We start from the raw sequence: 18,907 nt of genomic DNA, 5'->3' as shown, positions 1-18,907 counted from the left end.
AGAAACAATATAAAACTGTACTTTGCCTTGTAGTCATAATTAGAGCCAGAGCTGTGTTGTTATAACTGTGTGTGTGTGTGTGTATGTGTGTGTTCGCCATTTTCTGCAACAGTCTCTGTAACTGAAACAGTTACTACAGTAATGTTAGAGACATCATTAGCAGACATGGCACAAATAACTTGTGACTTTAAACAATGAATGCTTGTTAGATGAAGATGAAAAGAAAGAAAGGAAGCAAATTTTACCGAATGCACCTTTAATGGGAATGTACAAATCAATATGAACTAGCTAGATAGTTTGCCCTTGTAGCTATGTTTCCATCCATGTTGCGAGTAAAGCACCGTTTCCATCTAGTGTGTTCAAGTGAACAAACCCGCCACTTCCGGGGAAACTGGTGCATCTCACTCTCCGCCATTTTTACTTATCCAATTACATGATTTGTTGAGGAAAAGTCACATGACTTTTTTGATGCGCATCGAGGTATTTATAAGGTAAATGTGTTTCCAGCTTAATTTATGCGCATGTCTTCTTATCGAATAAAAAAAAGTATCTGCTTCAGTTGAGCACACAAGTTTTTTATGCTCATTTTAGAGATTTTATTGTTACTGTTATACTGAATATCAGCACTGCTGTGACTACACGTAATGCATCAGAGAGCGATTCGTTCATTTTTGACCACGCATGCGCTGCAACATCCCCATAGCTTCTGTACAAGAAACAGAAATGATTAGTTCATCTCTTGAGGCTTAGGGTTCGAGTTGTTCGTTCATCACGTCACAGCCCCACTGCATTCAGCCCATGGGGTGGTCACGGGATGAATGAATGACTCGAACCCGAAGACTTGAGAGGTGAACTGATCATTTCTGTTTCAGGGGAACAAACGTGACAAATGTGACGTGACAAAAGAAATGGATCGGATCGGGAGGTGAACTAACAGATTGCATAGCCTGAAGACCAGCTAAGCTAATTATTAATCATTTCTGTTTCTCATAATTTGGCCTTGGTTGCATTAGCCTATAGTTTATTTTTATTCCAAATGTGATCAACGTTTCTGTAAGTACTAGATGTGTCGGGGAATTTAACATGTAACATTTTTTATTATATTCTGCTGAAATGAACGAAATGACTCGAAAAAAGATTCGTTCATTTTGCTGAACGAGATTCAAAGATCCGAGTCAGTAAAATGATCCGAACTTCCCATCACTAGTGAATACACGTGGCACTCAGCCTGCGTCCGCGTCACAGCTGCACCACATTAATCAGCACTTCTGGCCAATCAGAATCCAACATTCAACAGCGTTTCAATTTGGGCTGTCCTACACTACCCTGTCTCCGATTAGTTTCCAATAACAGCACACCCTGTCGTGTTTTCTTTCTGGTATTGCTTTAACGAAAACGGACAACAATTTTAACAGCTGTTCATGCATAAATCCTGATAACTGTACACATTCATCCATCCATCTTCTATACCTCTTATCCTTTTCAGGGTCACGGAGAACCTGGAGCCTATCCCAGCGAGCTTCGGGCACAAGGCGGGGTACACCCTGGACAGGGTGCCAATTGTACACATTCATTCACTGAGATATAGCATAGCAACATAAATATGATCTTAACCCATTACCTGTAAACTGCAGTCACAGTGTTATGGACATGTCCCCAGTAGCTTTGAAGATGTAGAGTGGATCCCAAGTGCTATTCCATCACACATGTTAATCTGAGGTGCATCAGTGATTAAGACAAAGAACAAAAACGCACACACACTACATAGCCACTATCATAAGAGTTTAAAATGCAGGCCATTTTCTCAGCCCATCACACTGGGTGGAATGAAGAAGAGTATTTTTAAGCCACAAGTAGTTCCTAAATTTTATATATATATATATATATATATATATATATATATATATATATATATATATATATATATATATATATATATATATATATATATATATATATATATAACTGTAGTATTAATAATGTCCACCAGGGGACAGAGTTAAGCTGTGAGGTTTGTGGCACTATGTGCAAGTTTTACCAAACATTCAGAGGAGTAAATGATGCTTCTATGATGCTTCTCCTTGAAAGTTTTCAATATCTTGCTTTGAGGCAGAGCTCAATTCTGATTGGTTACTCAACAGTCTCTAATACAGGAGTGGGCGGAACTTTTTAAATCTCTCTCCTGCCTGTTCGAGAGGGATTGGGAACAATCTTACCCACAAATTCTGGCCAATCCCACCCACTCCCTCAGAAAGTTTGGCCAATTTTGACATATGTTCTAATAAACCTAGTGTGTTTTATTTCAACAAAATATATATTTTTTAAAAATTAGTAAATAAATCCACAGTAAATCAACCTGGCCTTCTATTGTTTTCGTGAACTTCATATCTGACTGCTTACTTCTGCAGCGTTTTCGCTCTCTAGTCTCTAACAAGCAATCAGTTGAGGCAGGACATGATAGGACGCTATGTTAAACCATGAAAACTCATTCTAACACACTTTTCTTCATTTTCTCCCTTTTTATTATTTTACAGCAGAAAGAATATAAAGCATTCAGAAAACATCTTTCATATTTTAAGGGCAATTCAAAACATTTTGCATGGCTTCAGCAGCTGAGTTCTTTTTTTTTTTTTTTTTTTTTAACATATCCATCATTTCAGTGAAGGTTTAACATGCAGTTACAAAAATAAAACTTACATAAGGGGAAAGGAGAAATGAAAGGGGGTGTGGGTCGTGGGGGGGGGGGGGGGGGTCTGTATTACACAGTTTTAAAAATAAATGAACGCTTGAACAAATTTGGGGGAAGGGTAGGACAAAGGCTACATAGCAAGGAAAGACAGCTAGAGAGGAGAGAAAAAGAGCTCTAACACTAGTTACACATGCAAAGTGTCAAGGCCCCGGTGGCCTAGAATAAAAGCAGGGCCGCTATTTTTCTGGGTTTTGGGAGTGATGAAAACGTGCAGGTCTGTAAAAGATGTCCTATAACTGCTGTCCATAAACTAGGCCTACTGAACACTAATCTCACACCAGCCTATCGGCATTTGCATAAGTGTAAGTTTGCATGTGTCCAATTGTTGTTGTTGTTTTTTTTAATCTCCATAAGATCTGCAGGTCTCAACTTCATAAAACATGTTTATTGCTCTGTGTCCACAAGTGGAAAGTTTTGTGAGACAGATTTCGGCTCGGTTACCTCGATGTGCCTTTTTTTGAGGATGGGTGCAGAAAAAGAAGAAAGGTAGTTTCAATAATGAGTAAAGAAAAACACTAATCTAAGCTAGATGCCTGTGAGCTGAACATGAGACCATGTCTGGGCTGTGATGATCATCGGTAAGCATTTTAGGAGAATCTTACGCCCTGTGAGTCCATGGTCCATCTAACGTCTCTCAAGCACCCTATAGCTCTAAGGTGAAATAAAAGGGGAAATCTATTACATTCAAAATGAGGTCACTACTGTAATTATTTACTGTTATTATTTATTACCTTGTACTTTTTTTTTTTTTTTTTTTTTTAAATTCATACTCTACATCTATCAATGGCAGTGTTTCTGTCTGAAATGTAAGCACATACAGGACTGTAGCTCACACACCACTAATTATATCTCCACTACCCTGGCATGCCTTTCTTCCTACTGTTGTTTTTGTCTTTTGATGGGGCTTTTTGGGGACAGTGGTTATTTCTATGGTACACAAAACAAATCAGCATTCATAAAAATGAACAGCATGGAATAATCAAAATCACAGTAAGTTGATCAGGACTCGGCTCTGGCTCATTTTCCCAGTAAGCAGCAGCTGATTCTCCAGTGACCTGCTCCACTTCCCCCTCCCCAGTTTTGGCACCCTGAGTAAAAATACAAAAAGTGAGGCTAACTTGTCACTAACGCTAGGAGATTCACTCTAGAGGTCGCGGTTATCCACTGCCTGCAAGTACAACGCACTTTCTGACCCGGTTTCATATTTATATATGTATATATGTATATATAGGACACATCACTGTTATGTGCATGCGTAAAAGTGGCGTGAAGATATGAACATCAACAGCTGACTTGTTGATGTGACTGAACGCAATGGGAAACTATTAGAACCTTGTTTGAGAAATGTGAATACTGATCAATCCTGTACACTGAACGTCTCTCGTCTGCCTTCCCTTTTGATACCCTTGTACCCTTCGAGGTTGTATGAGCTACTAAACCAGCATTGCTTTATAGAACATTATTTCTTCCTCAAATCTATCTGTCTAAGAAATCTACAAAAATAAGCATGCTCTGGGTGCGCCTTAGTCACCCGGTTATCTATGTTTCCCATGCAAGCATAATAAGACCTTCTCATGTGGCTCCAGCAATGCAATAGCAGACATCCTAAACTGTTTTCATAATGAATGAATGAATGAATGAATGAATGATTGAGTGAATGAATGCAAGGCAATGGACACTGGACTGTGTGTGCAATTCTGACTGGCAGTTCCATCCGACTTTAAATACAAACTCAGCTTTCTGCTATGTTGACAGAACATATTGGAAGAAAACATTAACATACATAAAATAATCAGCATGAAGGAGAGTCACTTTTACATTGTCCAAATAGTCAGTTAGTCCAGTTTGTTACATTGCATGCTGAGTGAAATTTGCTGTGATTAGGCACTTCCCACATGAACACTCTGAACAGTTCACACTTTGAAAGATATTAATAAAACAACAACAATCAAAAAACCAAACAAAAACAGAAAAACACTTTACAAACAGCTGTAGATGACAAACCACATTATGGCACGACTTAAACAGTAAATTAGAAACTAATGGAAAAGTAAATCGACTCATGACATTATTTAAAAATCCATTTGTGTGCCATTATTTTTCATTTTCAACTTATTTCAAGTGTAGCCTGTTAACGGTTGGACCCTAAATACACGCTCAGGAAGTGATGCGCTTCCAAAGCCGCTAGAACATGTGACATAAGCTACTTTACTGCCTAAATGTGCAAACAGCTGGTTCAGTGCCAAAGCGTAACATCGGTCAAGCGTTTCTTCTCATTATCCTGTTACATCATAGTTGTTAGCACCAAAATGTTCAGTCACATCATGCAGGAAAGACTTGCCAGTCTTTAGCTATCACCGCTTTTTCCGTCAGTGTTGCATTTTTAAATTGAAAAATGAGCAGCCTTATAATATATAACCTGGTCACTTTGTATACAGATGGTCACAAACATAGACAAGATTTAAAACGTCTTCGTGTTTTGAATTTACACTATGAGAAACAATAGAAATTTGGGAGATTAAAAGGCTACTTAGGAAATCCTCTCCTCTCTGGCACTTCTTGTATTCACTGGTCAGTGGGGATGAAATAATGAAGGTTAATGTTCTCCCATTTCACTGCCTTGTCTTCTGCTCAGCGAGGATGAACGTATTTTTTCTCATTAAGCAGTCAGCACCAGTGGAGAAAAAGACTCTTGGTAGCCCGTGAACCAAACAGATGTAAACGTAACCGTTTTTGTCTAATGATAATGCTTGTTGTTTTCTTCTACCTCATAAGTATGGTATTTTTCATATCTGCAGTAAGGTCATGCTTTAGCAAAATGTTTTTCTCAAGAACATTCAAAATAAAATAAAATATTCTTATAGTGAAAGTTTTACAGAGCATAGCCACTAATGTTGTTTTTTTTTGTTTTTGTTTTTAAATCATCTTTTTTTCTGTATCTTTGATTTTCATGCATGTAGCTCATCTTATCCCAGAGTATTTACAATATGTACAAACAATACAACCATACTTAATAGGCATTCAAACAAAACTATACAAATATTCAGATTTCGACTTCCTGTTTTGACCCCTTATAATGAATAAAATAATATATTTCTAAAATACAGTCCTGTTCAGATAAATGTTTTTTTTTTTTACTTCACATACTGTTCCATCGACCTTCTTTATGTACAGAAACCGCTCAGTCGTCAAAAATATGGATTTTTCCCAACCCCTGCTGAGAGGGCTAGCTTAGGGACCCTTCAGAGAATCTCTAAGATATCAAGGCAATGTCTGTGAACTTCCCTTTAAAGGCCTAAAGAGCCAATGAAGGTCATTTGAACAGAATAAGAGCATCATCAATGACTACTACTAACCAAAATGAGGCAATTTGTTTCTCCAAAAACATTTACATAATGAACAGGTCCATAGCAAATTGCCCAATAGGAACATCATCATTTTCATTACATTCACTGGGGGTTAAAAATAAATCGATGAACACAGACATAATGTATTTCCCAGAGACAATGATTTTATGTTTGCACTGATTTTGCACTGGTCCAATTCAAGCACAGATTACTATGGAATTTAAAAGGATGAATAACATTAATTGAAATGTTAGATATCCTTTTTTTTAGCCTCACCTCCACATTCACAGACTGTCCCATCTTGTCACTAATGTAATGGGCTGCAACCTTTTTATTTAAATGTATTTAATTTAATTTATTCAAACAATGTATTAGCCAGGACCTGCCAGGTTTCTGCATCGATTCCATATTTTTTCCAGTCTTTCCACCCATTCTTTGTCTTCTCTCTGTGATCCTCTGAAGAGTCGCACTGTTCCAACATCTTTTCCTTTTCTTTTCACTGCGCTTCAAAATAACAAACCAAATGCATGAAAAAGTGCAAAAAATGCCATGAAGCAAATGTTCTTCCTCCAATCACATCCTCGCTTTGAGTTTTTCCCCCCCAAATCCACTCTTAAAGTCAGCTTTCTCTTATAAAAGAAAGACAGAAGGAAGAAAGATATATGAAAAAGTGGTGTTGTATAATAGCAGAAGTCTGTAGTTCTGTGTAGTTCTGTATAGAGTTGTACTCTTCCCGCTTGAATTCATTTTTTCCCCCCTCTTGTAAAAGGTCTGGTTGAAACAGAAAAAACAGGAAAAGAAGTCTGGAGAGGGACGTCACATTGTGAGGGGGCTCTTCTGGATATTCTCATGTTCCCTGGCCTTTCTCAATTCTCTCACTCTGTAAAAAAACAACAACAGACACCAGGTTAACAGAGACAAGGGAGAAAGGAAAGTGCAACATACTGTTGACAGGAGACGTGTCAGTGGGACATGTCCAACACAGCACTCATACTGGATTGTGGAATGTAAAATCCACAAGCCTGGAAGTCTAAAATTGGGGAACTGATATACAGTAAACAGCTATTTTAAATAATAATAATAATAATAATAATAATAATAATAATAACAATAATAATTAAATGTCATATTCAATTCAGGCAGTCTTTGGGAGCTTGTCCCATTTTCTCAAGCTTCTCCTTGCAAATTTCATCTCAAACTTTATATATGGGACAAACTTAAAATAGTCTGCACATTTCATTTGATTCATAGATTCAAAGTGAAAGTCCTCCTTTCCACCATTCATTCACACAAAGATAAAGCTACCCGCTCAGAACGGAGCGCTTAGCCAATTCCCCTCGGGTCTCACAAATAAACTGCATAATTTACTCCACCACTCTGGGCTCGGCACAGAGCAGTTCTGCTGATCTCGTTAATAGCGGGATGATCTTTCACAATATATCGATCACAAGAGAGGGAGAGAGAAAGAGTTCCCGCCGACACATACTGTAATAACACCTTATGAGTTATGAGTTGTTCATTAGCCAAAATATGTATGCTAGCCAGACAGCCAGCTTATCACAGAGGAAGACTTCATGCCCCTTGGTAATGACACATCACTCTCAGCATGCCTGTAGGAAAGCAAGGCCCATAATCATCCCATCATGCAACACAGGTAACATCGTACACTCTTCATCGCTCATTCTTCATACATCCTTCCATCATAACACATTGAAGAAGGCAGTTACATTTCAGAAGGGGAAATAAGTGGGTGCTTATTTAGTGTGGTGGTGTCACGGTGGTTAGTTGTTTTTATTCTAAGCCTCACGGTCCATCTGTGCTTCCAGTCGGCAGCTGTCATGCAAGCAGGCATCAAGCAACAGTGATGAAGAGAAGAGGTACAGAGAAAAAGGGAGACTGGAGAAAAGAATGCCAGAGTGAGATATATTTAGATGAACAACAGGAAGGTGTCAGATGTGAGAGAGAAAGAAAATAGCAGAAGAGAGAATCAGCGAGAGAGAGAGAGAGAGAGAGAGAGAGAGAGGGAGGGAGGGAAAGGACGGACTGGGTTGCTGAGGCTGCACTCACCCGCAAGAACAGTCTATGGTCCATCAAGGGGCTTCGCATTAACAGCAAAACAACACCACACAGCTATTAGCACATATTATGTAACGTATTATGAAATACAGGGACAGGGAAGAAACCAAATGGGGGAGTTTGGGGGTGGGGGGAGTGTGGTGATGGGTTGCTGTTGTGTACAACCTTGTTTCAACAACTTCACACCATCTAAAGCTTCTGTGAAATGACTGTCCCTTGTTTCAATATGTTCCTCCACTTGTAATGTGACAGATGATTGTAACACACTGTTATGCCGCTAATGGTAGCACTTGTCCTGTTTGGTCAGTGATTCATGTAGCTAGTCAGCTACACCTTTGCTGGTTAATTGTGCACATGGCTCTATCAATTTGTGTGTGCAGTGCAAATTCGTAGCCGAAATATTTTATGACAGTTCCAAATGCTTTTCTACAGATGCTAATATAACGCACATACAGTGCAGATGGTTATACAGTACAGTACAAAAGTTTTAGGGACATGCAAGGAAATGCTGTGAAGCATTTAAAAAGGCTGTAAAGATGCCTTCAAAAATAATGACAAAAAAAAGTATGTCTGTTACGTAATGTGTTGCTTTCTTTACTGACATACAAAAATCTTTCTGTAACAGTTCATTTTTTGTTGGAAAAGTAATGTTGGGAAATATAAAATTCTTTTGTATTTATTTAAAAAAATGCGAGTCATCTATAAAATAATCATCTATAACAAAATTTGTACAAACAAATGGTTAGATGTTTGCACAGTACTGTATGTGTCAAGTAACATTGTTTTTCACAGTAATTGTCCTATACTGATGTTCATAAACGGGCAATATGTATAAAAAAAAACAGTCCCTTATTTTGTCGAGCTACTATGATGAAAAATTAACCACTAGCTGCACTTACAGAGATACTGATATAACAGCCTGTGAAATACAAGAGATTCACTGCAGGAGGAGAACAGGCAGATAAGGTTTTTATAAGAAGATTTTTACTGTATTTTGCTCACTAGAACCACCATAGTGCTATTTTAAAGCAGCCTCGCGTATAGGTCAATATTGGTTGATGGTAAAGCATGCCGTAAATGATTAAATAGCAAATTTGTGCCATCACCGCGTCTACTACTGTCTGGCATCCACCCAAAATCCATGAGCATTTCATGCTTATCAATATAACTGTACAGATTGCACAGTGATATATTTAGCATATTTGTTCATCTCCGCTGAAATTAATTCCTGGCTGTACCACTATTGTAGAGTTCAGGGTGCTGCCACCAGGGGACAGATTACCTGTGACGGCAGCGGCGGAGGTATCGCATGATCTTGCGGGCAGCCTGCTCCTGTCTCTTAGTGAGCAAACTACTTCTGAAACAACAAAGAATAACAATTAGCACAACAAGTAAGGTGACCTTTTTTAAAAAAAAAAATCAAAAAATCAAATCAGAATCACATAAATAATTAGCTGATTAAAATCCCTTGCTGAGTTGAAGTGGGTATTTTAGAGCAGGGAAAACACTAAAATGTGGAGCACAGCAGGTACTCCACGACAATAAGCATTCAATAGATCACGGTTTATACATAATTGTTATCTATTGTGTCTAATGTTCTGACAAACCAAGCTGACTGCTGCCTTTTGGCTTTGTTGGAGTTAGTCAGCACTTTTCAGTGCTTGTAAGTGCCCAAATGAGTGTGTTGAACCAAAAAAGAGAGCATAGGGAATTGGTGCAGGCTAAGAGAAGACAAAGCAAGCAAGGGACAGTCTTGAAAGAGCACATTCATGTTTAACTTCTGCCCACCTGCTGTAACTAGCTATATTTTTTCAATCAAAATGTTCGAGCACATGGTTTAAACTCTGAGCAGGCCATTTTAACATATTTACAGTGGCGTGAAAAGCTGGTTTGGTAACATCTCAAATCACATATTTTCACTTTTTTCAGAAAAGACTTAAGGCAACATGAAGTGATCCTCAGTCTGCCCAGGCTGGTGCTGTTCTTCACCATCAGCTAGTGAGTCAGGGCCCTAAGACTAAAATGGGAGTGGCTACCTAAGCTTGTGCTGCACCAGAGCCGAGGTGGCGGTGCGTCTGTGAGGCCGGAGCTGACGGAACTCTCTGTAGCTGCGGTAGTATTGCTGGATCAGCACGGCCGCCCGTCGACTCTGCTGGAACTTCTTCTGCTCGTGGTAACTCCGGAACTTACTCTGGATAAGGATGGCAGCCTGTGTCATCTTCTTATAAAGTGCATACTGCCACAGAGCAGAGAGATTATACAGTCAGGGTGGAGGACAGGGAGAATATTTTCTCACAGACTATTTTCAGAGGAGAATGAGTGCTGGTGTCTAGTGTTCACCCAAATAGAGGAGTTACCTTCAATGCTATCCATGTTAGCTTGGGAAAGAACAGAAAATTGGCCTGTGATTAGATATAGATGGACTTGAGGGTATTCGAGATGATGGTTTTGGATTTGAGAAGGATGAAAGTTGCAAGTACTCTTGTAATGGAGAAAGACTCTATAACACTGATTTGTACAGGTTTTACTGTAGGTTTGCATGTTTTGACACTTGACAGTTAGCAGTGATACAGTGTTGATGTCAGTCTGAAAAGATGTCAGTCAGGGTCAACTTACCTGTTTGTATTTTCTGTAACAGCGCTGAATGACAGCAGCTGCTACTTCCTGTTGCTCACGCAGTGGGCGTTCCTGCAGGAGAGCAGAGCAGGAGATTAGAGCTGAGACTGGTCCAATGCCTGCCGGCAGAGACAGGCACTGTACCACCAACTGAGAGACAGGGAGAGAGAGAGGGAGAAAAAGAGACAAAGAGAGAGAGAGAAAGAGAGAGAGAGCGAGCAGCAGCAGGAGGGAAGCAGGTGCAGTAGGCAAGGGGTTGAGGGTCGAGTTAACCACAACCCCCCTGCTCTGTTTCAGCTGCCAGAACTGGCTGAGCATCATGTGTGTGTTTGTGCCAGGAGCCCATGTGTGCAATGGAAACTCATTACAGACAGCCATGGGAGGCAGCACACTTCATGGACATCGGGATACAGAGAGAAAAAGACAAAAAGATTGTAATGCATATGCTCCTATAAGCCAGGCCATGCGCTGGTTTAGCCACCTTTCCATGCTGAAGTCACAAGGACATGAACCTGTGTGGATCTGTTCAGAAAATGTCTAACTAAAGACAAATGGACATACTGGAATACAGGACTGCCTGTCAAAACCTCACTTATCAATCCCCAGGATTGAAATATTACACAAATGGACGTGTACCTTGTACTTGCGGAAGGCGCTCTGTACCAGCCGAGCGGCCTCGTACAGCTCCCTCTGCTCCAGGTCGGTAAGGGTGAGCTGAGACAGCTCTCGCTCCATCTTGCTGTTGGAAGCGTTCAGGAACTCGGCCCAGTTGGCCGGGGAGGGCAGAGCACCCTTCTCAAATGGACTGTCACACTGAGGGGAACCGTCTGGACTCAGACCCGGGTTGGGGGTAAGGGGTTCACTATATAGAGACCTTCACATACACATAAGCACACACACACACATAAGCACACACACACACACACACACACACACACACACACACACACACACACACACACACACAAGCACAGATGAATGAAGGTTTAAACAGACAATTCTGTATACTAGTGCTGCCAGAACACATTTCACTGTTGAAATACTATTAAAATGTTCATAATATTTACGCTCTTAAAGGCAAATGCTCTACATTCCAATGTTTTACAATTTAAATCTATTGCAACACACATTTTCTAAACTTTACATTTATCATAAATTATGTACCACAAATTACATAATAACAAATTAAGCACAAACAACATCTACCATTGAAATGATATTAGGGTTATGATTTCCAGAAAGCACTTATAGGAGTCATTCCTTTTCTGTGGTTGAATCTCAAATGGAGTTCTACTCCCTTCTGGACCACCAATGCGGTTTCTTTCAAGAGCTAATGGAGATTTCATGTGTGCTTATTTCCTTGCCGAGTACTAATAGCAAAGTCGACACCTTGTTACTGTCACCTCATGTGGAGTAAAATGTAAAAATGCCCCTCTTTCCCATTCCCATCTTGTAGACGAAGCAGAATAAAGACACGGATAATTGCTCAAAAATCCATGCAAAAGTCTACATGGATTGGGTCAAATTTGCACTGTCAATGAGAGTGTGTGATTTTAGTACTGATTTATGATATTCACCATTTCCTCTATACCAGTGGTCACCAACCGTCTTCCTTAAGATCTACCTTCTTGCAGGTTTCATCTCCAATCAAAATCTAACACACCTGTTTTTAAGGCAATAATTAGATGGTCATGTGGGTACGATTATGGTTGGATCTAAAGTTTTCAGGAAGGTAGATCTCCAGTAACAGGGTTGGTGACTACTGGTCTTTTGTATGTGTTATATAGCATATACAGCATATGATGGTGTGTACTCAGTACTCAGAGTAAATAATATAACATTAAAACTTATTCAACATCTTCCAAGACCTGTTGGAGATTTAACTGCGTATGACCAGTGCTCAGTTTGGCAGGTACAAGAGCATCTTCAACAAGCACTTACATGACCTTGCCCTAACTTCAGTATAATGTCAGTTGAGAAGAGGGAAGGCTATGAAAGAACTGCAACTTGTTCATCAACTTCCCCTGACACTGCAGAAGTGCAGCGTGGAGTGAAGTGAAGGACCACTGTGCCTGTAGGGCCTGCTAGGAAAAGGAAAGGCGAGCTCCTCTGTGGCCCAATCAAAAGAAGAACAGCAGCTGACAGAGCTCAGTCGAGCTTAGTACAGTTGCTCTGAATGTAGAGTCAGAACTTTACGTAGGCTGCAGCTAAGAGCACTAATGGCACAAGCGGTGCTAACAGCGCTAGCAGTGCTCACAGCGCGAACAGTGCTTATGGCAGCATGCATAGAGAGTGTGTCAGAGTGGAAAATGCTTTCATCATCTTGAGGAAGGCTGTCAGAAGAGTGAGCACCAGGAAGGCAGCAGGACCAGACGGTATCTCAGGTTGGGTCCTTAGAGCCTGTGCTGACCAGCTAGCACCGGTGTTCATGCACATATTCAACCTCTCCCTGGTACAGTAGATCCCACAAGCTTTAAACAGTAAATTATAGTTCCTGTCCAAAGAAACCTCAGTCCGCCTGCCTCAATGATTATCGCCCAGTTTGCTTTGAAATGCTGGTCAGAGACTTCATCAACTCTTCATTACCTGACACCCTGAACCCATTACAGTTCACTGCCCCAATCTGTCAACTGATGAGCCCATCACACATTTCCTGCACACAGCCCTGAGCCATCTGGATACAAGGAAGGGAAATTATGTTAAAATGCTGATTGGTGACTACAGCTCAGCATTTAACATTATAATTCCCTCCAAACTCACCACCAAGTTAGAGGACCTGGGACCTGAACCTGTGATAGCCCATCCCTGGCAGTGTATCTCAACTTCCTGATATGTGGACCACAAGCAGTACGGGTGGGTAGACATGTCTCACCTCCGCTCACCAACAGTACTCGAGCTGATGTATTCATTGTACACTTATGACTGTGTGTCTACTTTCAACTCTACCACTATTGTTAAGTGTTTGACGACACTGTTGTGGTGGGCCTGATCTCCGATGATGATGAGAAGGCCTACTTGGAGGAAATTAAAAGCCTGGAGAACTGGTACCAGGAGAACAACCTCCTTCTGAATGTCAGCAAGACAAAGGAGTTCATAGTAGCCATCAACATGAAGCAGGAGAGGAGCTACGCCCCCACTTAAAATCATTGGTACCGCAGTGTAGATAGTGGACCATTTCTGGGACCTTGGCATTCATCACGCAGGTACATCACGCAGGACCTGTCCTGTCACATTAACACCCTGGTGAAGAAGGCCCTTCAGGGTCTTTACCTCCTTAGATGCTCAAGGGATATTAAACTGCCCTCTGAGGTGCTTAGGCGCTTTTACACCTGTACCACTGAGAGTATCCTGACGGGAGTCATCGTAGCCTGGTTTGGGAACAGCACTAAGCAGGTTAGACAAGCTCTCCAGAGAATGGTGCAATCAGCTGAGCGCACCAACCGCACTGAGCTCCCTGACCTGCAGTCTATTTTACAGCAAGTGGTGCTGGACCAACGCCAGGAAGATAGTGAAGGACCCCAGCCATCCAAACAATGAACTTTTCTCTCTGGTGCAGTCAGGGAAGTGCTTTCATTCCCTGAAGGCCAACACAGTGAGAATGAGGAATAGCTTCTTCCTACAGGCCATTCGGGCCCTCAAGCAGGACAACACCTAGGACTAGACCTTGGATTTGTTTGCACAACACCCACACCCCCTACATTCCTGTTAATATACTCATATTATACTGCATTTATAAATACTTATTATATATGTTAGCTTTCTCACTGCTATTACCTCAGCTCGATGTTGCACAGCATTGTATTGCACAAATTTTATATCCTTTATATTTTTCTTTTTCTACTTCTATGCAAGCACATCTTTATGCAAATTCTGTTTTTTATGACACCAGACAGTCATAAAAAGCATTTCACTGCTCATTATACTGTATATGGTTGTGTGTGTGCCCAATAAAATTTTAATTTAAAATTATATTGAATTTGAATGTACTTATGGGTGCATCTCATTCTCTAAGTTTGGTGAAAATTGCTGATAGCCCACCACTGGAGCATTCTGAAGGTCAAAGTGCAACTCCAGAACATGGTATAGCAGCTGACATCAAAGCTGCCATGGCATACACAAAGCTTGATCTGCCATTAATGATCCATTAATGCTATTAATGGTAATGTGCTTGATAAATTTTGTAATGTATCAGTCCAAGTAAGTGGCTGGATTATTCCAGAGTGTATCAGTTTCATAAAGAAGCTTGTACATGCCTACATGGATGTTCCACCTAAGTGGAGTGACAATATCAATTCAAATTCAGTTTGAATTTTGGACTAGCTCTCTGTACATGCAAGTCGACCTAGAGCCACTGCAACAACATGGTCTGTGTGGAATTTCTAATGTAGATGATTGGCTGCTATGCTGACAATCTCAGCAGCAAGTGATGAGACAGACAGAGTACTATAGTGGTGACAGAGATATATGCGTGCATCCTGAGGTGCTGGTCCAATATTTTCTCCTTCAGGGCATGCCCTTAGGAGTTCTCCCAGAGAAATGGAAGTATTACTGACGGATGCCTCCTAGCAAGACAAGCGGGTGAGGTGGCTGGTGTGTGGAAAACAATTCAGAAGTAAGCGAAAGAAAGAAATGTCTTCAAAATGAAAGCTGTACGGGATAGATCTGTAACATTTTTAGGAACTCCTGAAGGGGTCACGTGTATTTAAAGTGCAGACGGACAAGGCCACAGTGGTGCTTAACATCAACACCTTCTGTTTTGGGTAGCTTCCTACCTACCAGACCGCTACAATCAGACAACAGATGCACTGTCTCGCAGCAAGACTGTCTGGAGGTTAGCAAATTCTCAGAGAGGTGCTTCAGATCATTTGGAAAACCATAAAACTTACAGTTCAGTTTGGTTCATGAAATGGACAGAGACAGACATTCTGAGCCAGTATGTTTTACCAATCGGCTGGCTAAATCTAAGACTGTATACCTTATCACCTTTGTCACGGTTATGGATAACCCTGCACTGCAACAGTCTGTGCAAATGGTGTTGTTAATAGCCCCATTCTGGCCAAACAGACCATAGTTTAGTTAAGTTAATGTAAGATAAGACTTTTTTAAGCCCAGGTTGGAAATTTACAGTGTTACAGTACCATACAAGAGACAATAGAGAATATAAGACAAAAGACAATAGAGCAGCAGAAGAGTATTTAAATAAGTTCAAAATAAAGAACTATGAATATGGGTCATATTGGATGAGAGTGACATAGCTGGGGCTCTTGATCGACTATACACGATGGATCATAAGGTGTCAACTTTACTATTAGTAATTGGCTTGGAAAATATTTAATGGGATACCTCCATTTGTTCCAGAATCAAAATGTCCTATTATATTATATTAAAATATATGTATTTTTGGTCCAAATGTGTGTTGGGGGCTTAAATAAATAAAATAGTTTTGCATTTTGGACTTGGTAAATTAAGTGCACCTCGGCAGTTGAAAATGTAAAATCTACATATAAACAACAGAACCACTGTGACATGGTCCAACACCTTCATTTGATTCAAGTGCTCTGTTCATTCTGTCTGTGGCAGTATAAAAACACTACAGGCCCATTAATATTCAGATTCATTCCGTGTGCTAAAACCTGTACTGAAAGTGTTTTCCCCCCAGAAGCTTCTCACCTCAGGTGGATGATGCTGGGCAGCTGCTCCACGTCTCCCAGGTAAGTAGCCAGCCAGCTCATGGTGTTGCTCAGTCCGCTGCTGTCCAGAGGAACAGACTCCACAGCTGAGAAGTTCTCCCTCTTAATGCGCTCTGGTGTCGCCTCGATTATGTGCTCCGCCAAGGTCATCATGTTTGCCTGGCAGCAGCAAACAAACATAGAAATGAACTGTAGGATCCAAGAGAACCTTTATTTCTTATGTTTAATATTATTATTTAAAAAAGTGGTTTGTCATTTTCAAGCCCTCTTCTGGCTGTGAGATGAATTGCAATTGCAATAAACACTGCAATACTGATAAAAATTTTCCATTCCTTGAGCCTACCCCACCCTCTCTGTTGAAACAACTTATGCCTGATGAGTTGCCTTTTAAGAAGAAGGGGGGAAAAACAGCAGAGCTGAGCAGCTGTTTCAGCTGGGGGACTGGACTGATTTTAGGGTTGGAAAATTGTGAACAGAAGTCTGAAATGAAGAAAGTAGCCAGATATCATGAATGTCAGTTTTCTAAAATATTAACTCCATATTCTATAAAACAAATTCTGGTTTTAGTAATTTACAATATCCATGTATGAAACTGAATATGACACATTATTTGCTTAATTTGTTTATTGATACACTCCTTGAAATACCCGTTTCCCTATAAGCGGTAGTAAAGTAGAAACCCTGTAGATAGCTATAGGGGTTCTACAGGGTTTTAACTATCCAATGAATCATTGATGAAGATTTTTTTCTGAGTGTGTAACACCATGTGCTCCTAACACACAGTTTAATTAGTACAGATCCCTATATGTGTCATTGTTGTTGCTGCTTTCAGTAATGAATAACCTTTGTAAAATAGCGAAATAACACACATTCGCACATACAAAAAAAATGTCATTGCCACTGCTGCTGTCAGGAATTCATAACCTTTGAGAAATAACACACTCACACATACACAAACTTGCCACACACTCACAAATCAATCTAACTCTAGTGCCACCACTGTGTTTGCTCTACGCGACTGCCCTTATTCCCTCCTCCTTTCTCCAGCTCGGAATGACAGAGACGAATGGAATTGGAGGAGCTCTTGGCCCTGAGGGCAGATCAATCGCTGGAGTTTATTATGTGGTGATACAGATCTGAGGCAGTGTGCAGGGCCAGACTGACTGCTCTTGAATGCCGTCTTACACACATTAACACGACGGATGGCCAATCTATTGACTTAGTTTTCTTAGCGTGAGGCTTTTTTTTTTGGATAAAATCATATACATCCCTGGAATTGTGAACCAGACAAGAGGAAAGAGTGCCCACAAATCATTGCTCACCTGCAGGTCTTCCATGTGTGAAAGACAGTCCTGGTTCTCCAAGTCCTCCTTATAGGTGAGCAGCTCAGTGTCCACAATCTCTCTGTCAGTCATGGTCATCATGCTGAGGTTCTCTCCTCGCTGACGCAGCCTGGTCACCAGTTTCTCCTTCCCCAAGCTGCTTCCTCCACCTCCTCCAGATACTTTTCTGTACACCTCCCTGGAGCTCCACTTATGTCCCCCTGTGCGAAACGAGCTCAACTTGGCTTGTGAGATGCCACCGGTTTTGGTGCCTTCAGCAGCTGTGTTTTGCTCAGCACTGGGTGTTTCTGCAGGGAGTGTGTTTGGGTTGGTGGAGAGCTTGTGCAGCTGCTGGTGCTCCAGGCTCAAGGGAACCGAGGCGGCTTTATTCGGCCGTGTCTGAGCCGCTTCTGGGTTCGGTTTGTGTTTTTTAGCTGCAGGGAGATCCCGCTGGCACTCACTGCTGTAGTAGCTGGAAGGCTCGGATCTGGGGCGTCTCAAGTCTAGACATGAAAGGAAAACAGAGGGAAAAAAATAGTTGGACTCTGTCAGGACTGGACCAACTTTCAATTAAATTTGCTCTCTGATCTCTGCGGTGCTATTAGAGCTAATCCCAAGAATTGGGCTGTTAAAATTACAACACCAATTCCTAAAAAGTTGGGACGCTGTGTGAAATGTAAATAAAAACAGAATACAATGACTCGCAAATCTCATAAACCCCCATGTTATTCACAACAGAACATAGAAAACATATCAAATGTTTCAACTGAGGAAATGTACCATTTTAAGGAAAAAATAAGGTAATTTTAAATTTGATGGCGTCAACACGTCTCAAAAAAGTTGGGACGGGGAAACAAAAGGCTGGAAAAGTAAGTGTTACTAAAAAGAAACAGCTGGAGGTTCATTGGCAACAGATCAGTAACATGATTGGGTATAAAAAGAGTATCTTAGAGAGGCAGAGTCTTCAGAAGTAAAGATGGGGAGAGGTTCACCAATTTGTCGAACAAATTGTGCCACAAGTACCACTCACCAAGGTGCTGCAATAATATACTAGTCACTGTTCTGCTGTTAGGCCCTTCCTATAATGGCTCCTGTCTAACACACTTC

The 18,907-nt window shown here is 40.8% G+C and overlaps 1 protein-coding gene across 12 annotated transcripts in view; it reads right to left on the bottom strand.

Annotated features, from left to right (window-relative positions):
- Positions 1-2,518: 2,518 nt before the first annotated feature.
- Positions 2,519-18,907, bottom strand: part of camta1a (calmodulin binding transcription activator 1a) — a 439,144-nt gene continuing 422,755 nt past the window's right edge. For 5 of the 12 annotated variants that reach the window (XM_017488156.3, XM_053686531.1, XM_053686530.1 and 2 more), the window contains 8 exons: positions 17,801-18,303; positions 16,459-16,637; positions 11,425-11,662; positions 10,789-10,860; positions 10,530-10,550; positions 10,209-10,408; positions 9,455-9,529; positions 2,519-6,976 (listed from right to left, as the gene is read on the bottom strand). In XM_017488156.3, coding sequence (XP_017343645.2) covers positions 6,913-6,976; positions 9,455-9,529; positions 10,209-10,408; positions 10,530-10,550; positions 10,789-10,860; positions 11,425-11,662; positions 16,459-16,637; positions 17,801-18,303 — 1,352 coding nt within the window. In that variant the 3' untranslated portion in view covers positions 2,519-6,912. Of the gene's footprint in view, positions 6,977-8,140; positions 8,195-9,454; positions 9,530-10,208; positions 10,409-10,529; positions 10,551-10,788; positions 10,861-11,424; positions 11,663-16,458; positions 16,638-17,800; positions 18,304-18,907 lie in introns of all 12 variants that reach the window. The other 7 variants (XM_053686529.1, XM_053686535.1, XM_017488154.3 and 4 more) reach the window with 6 other exon arrangements.

This window comes from Ictalurus punctatus, chromosome 15 (genome assembly GCF_001660625.3).
Source record: "Ictalurus punctatus breed USDA103 chromosome 15, Coco_2.0, whole genome shotgun sequence".
In the NCBI taxonomy this organism is placed as follows: domain Eukaryota; kingdom Metazoa; phylum Chordata; class Actinopteri; order Siluriformes; family Ictaluridae; genus Ictalurus; species Ictalurus punctatus.
This window is presented reverse-complemented; position numbering and strand designations above follow the sequence as displayed.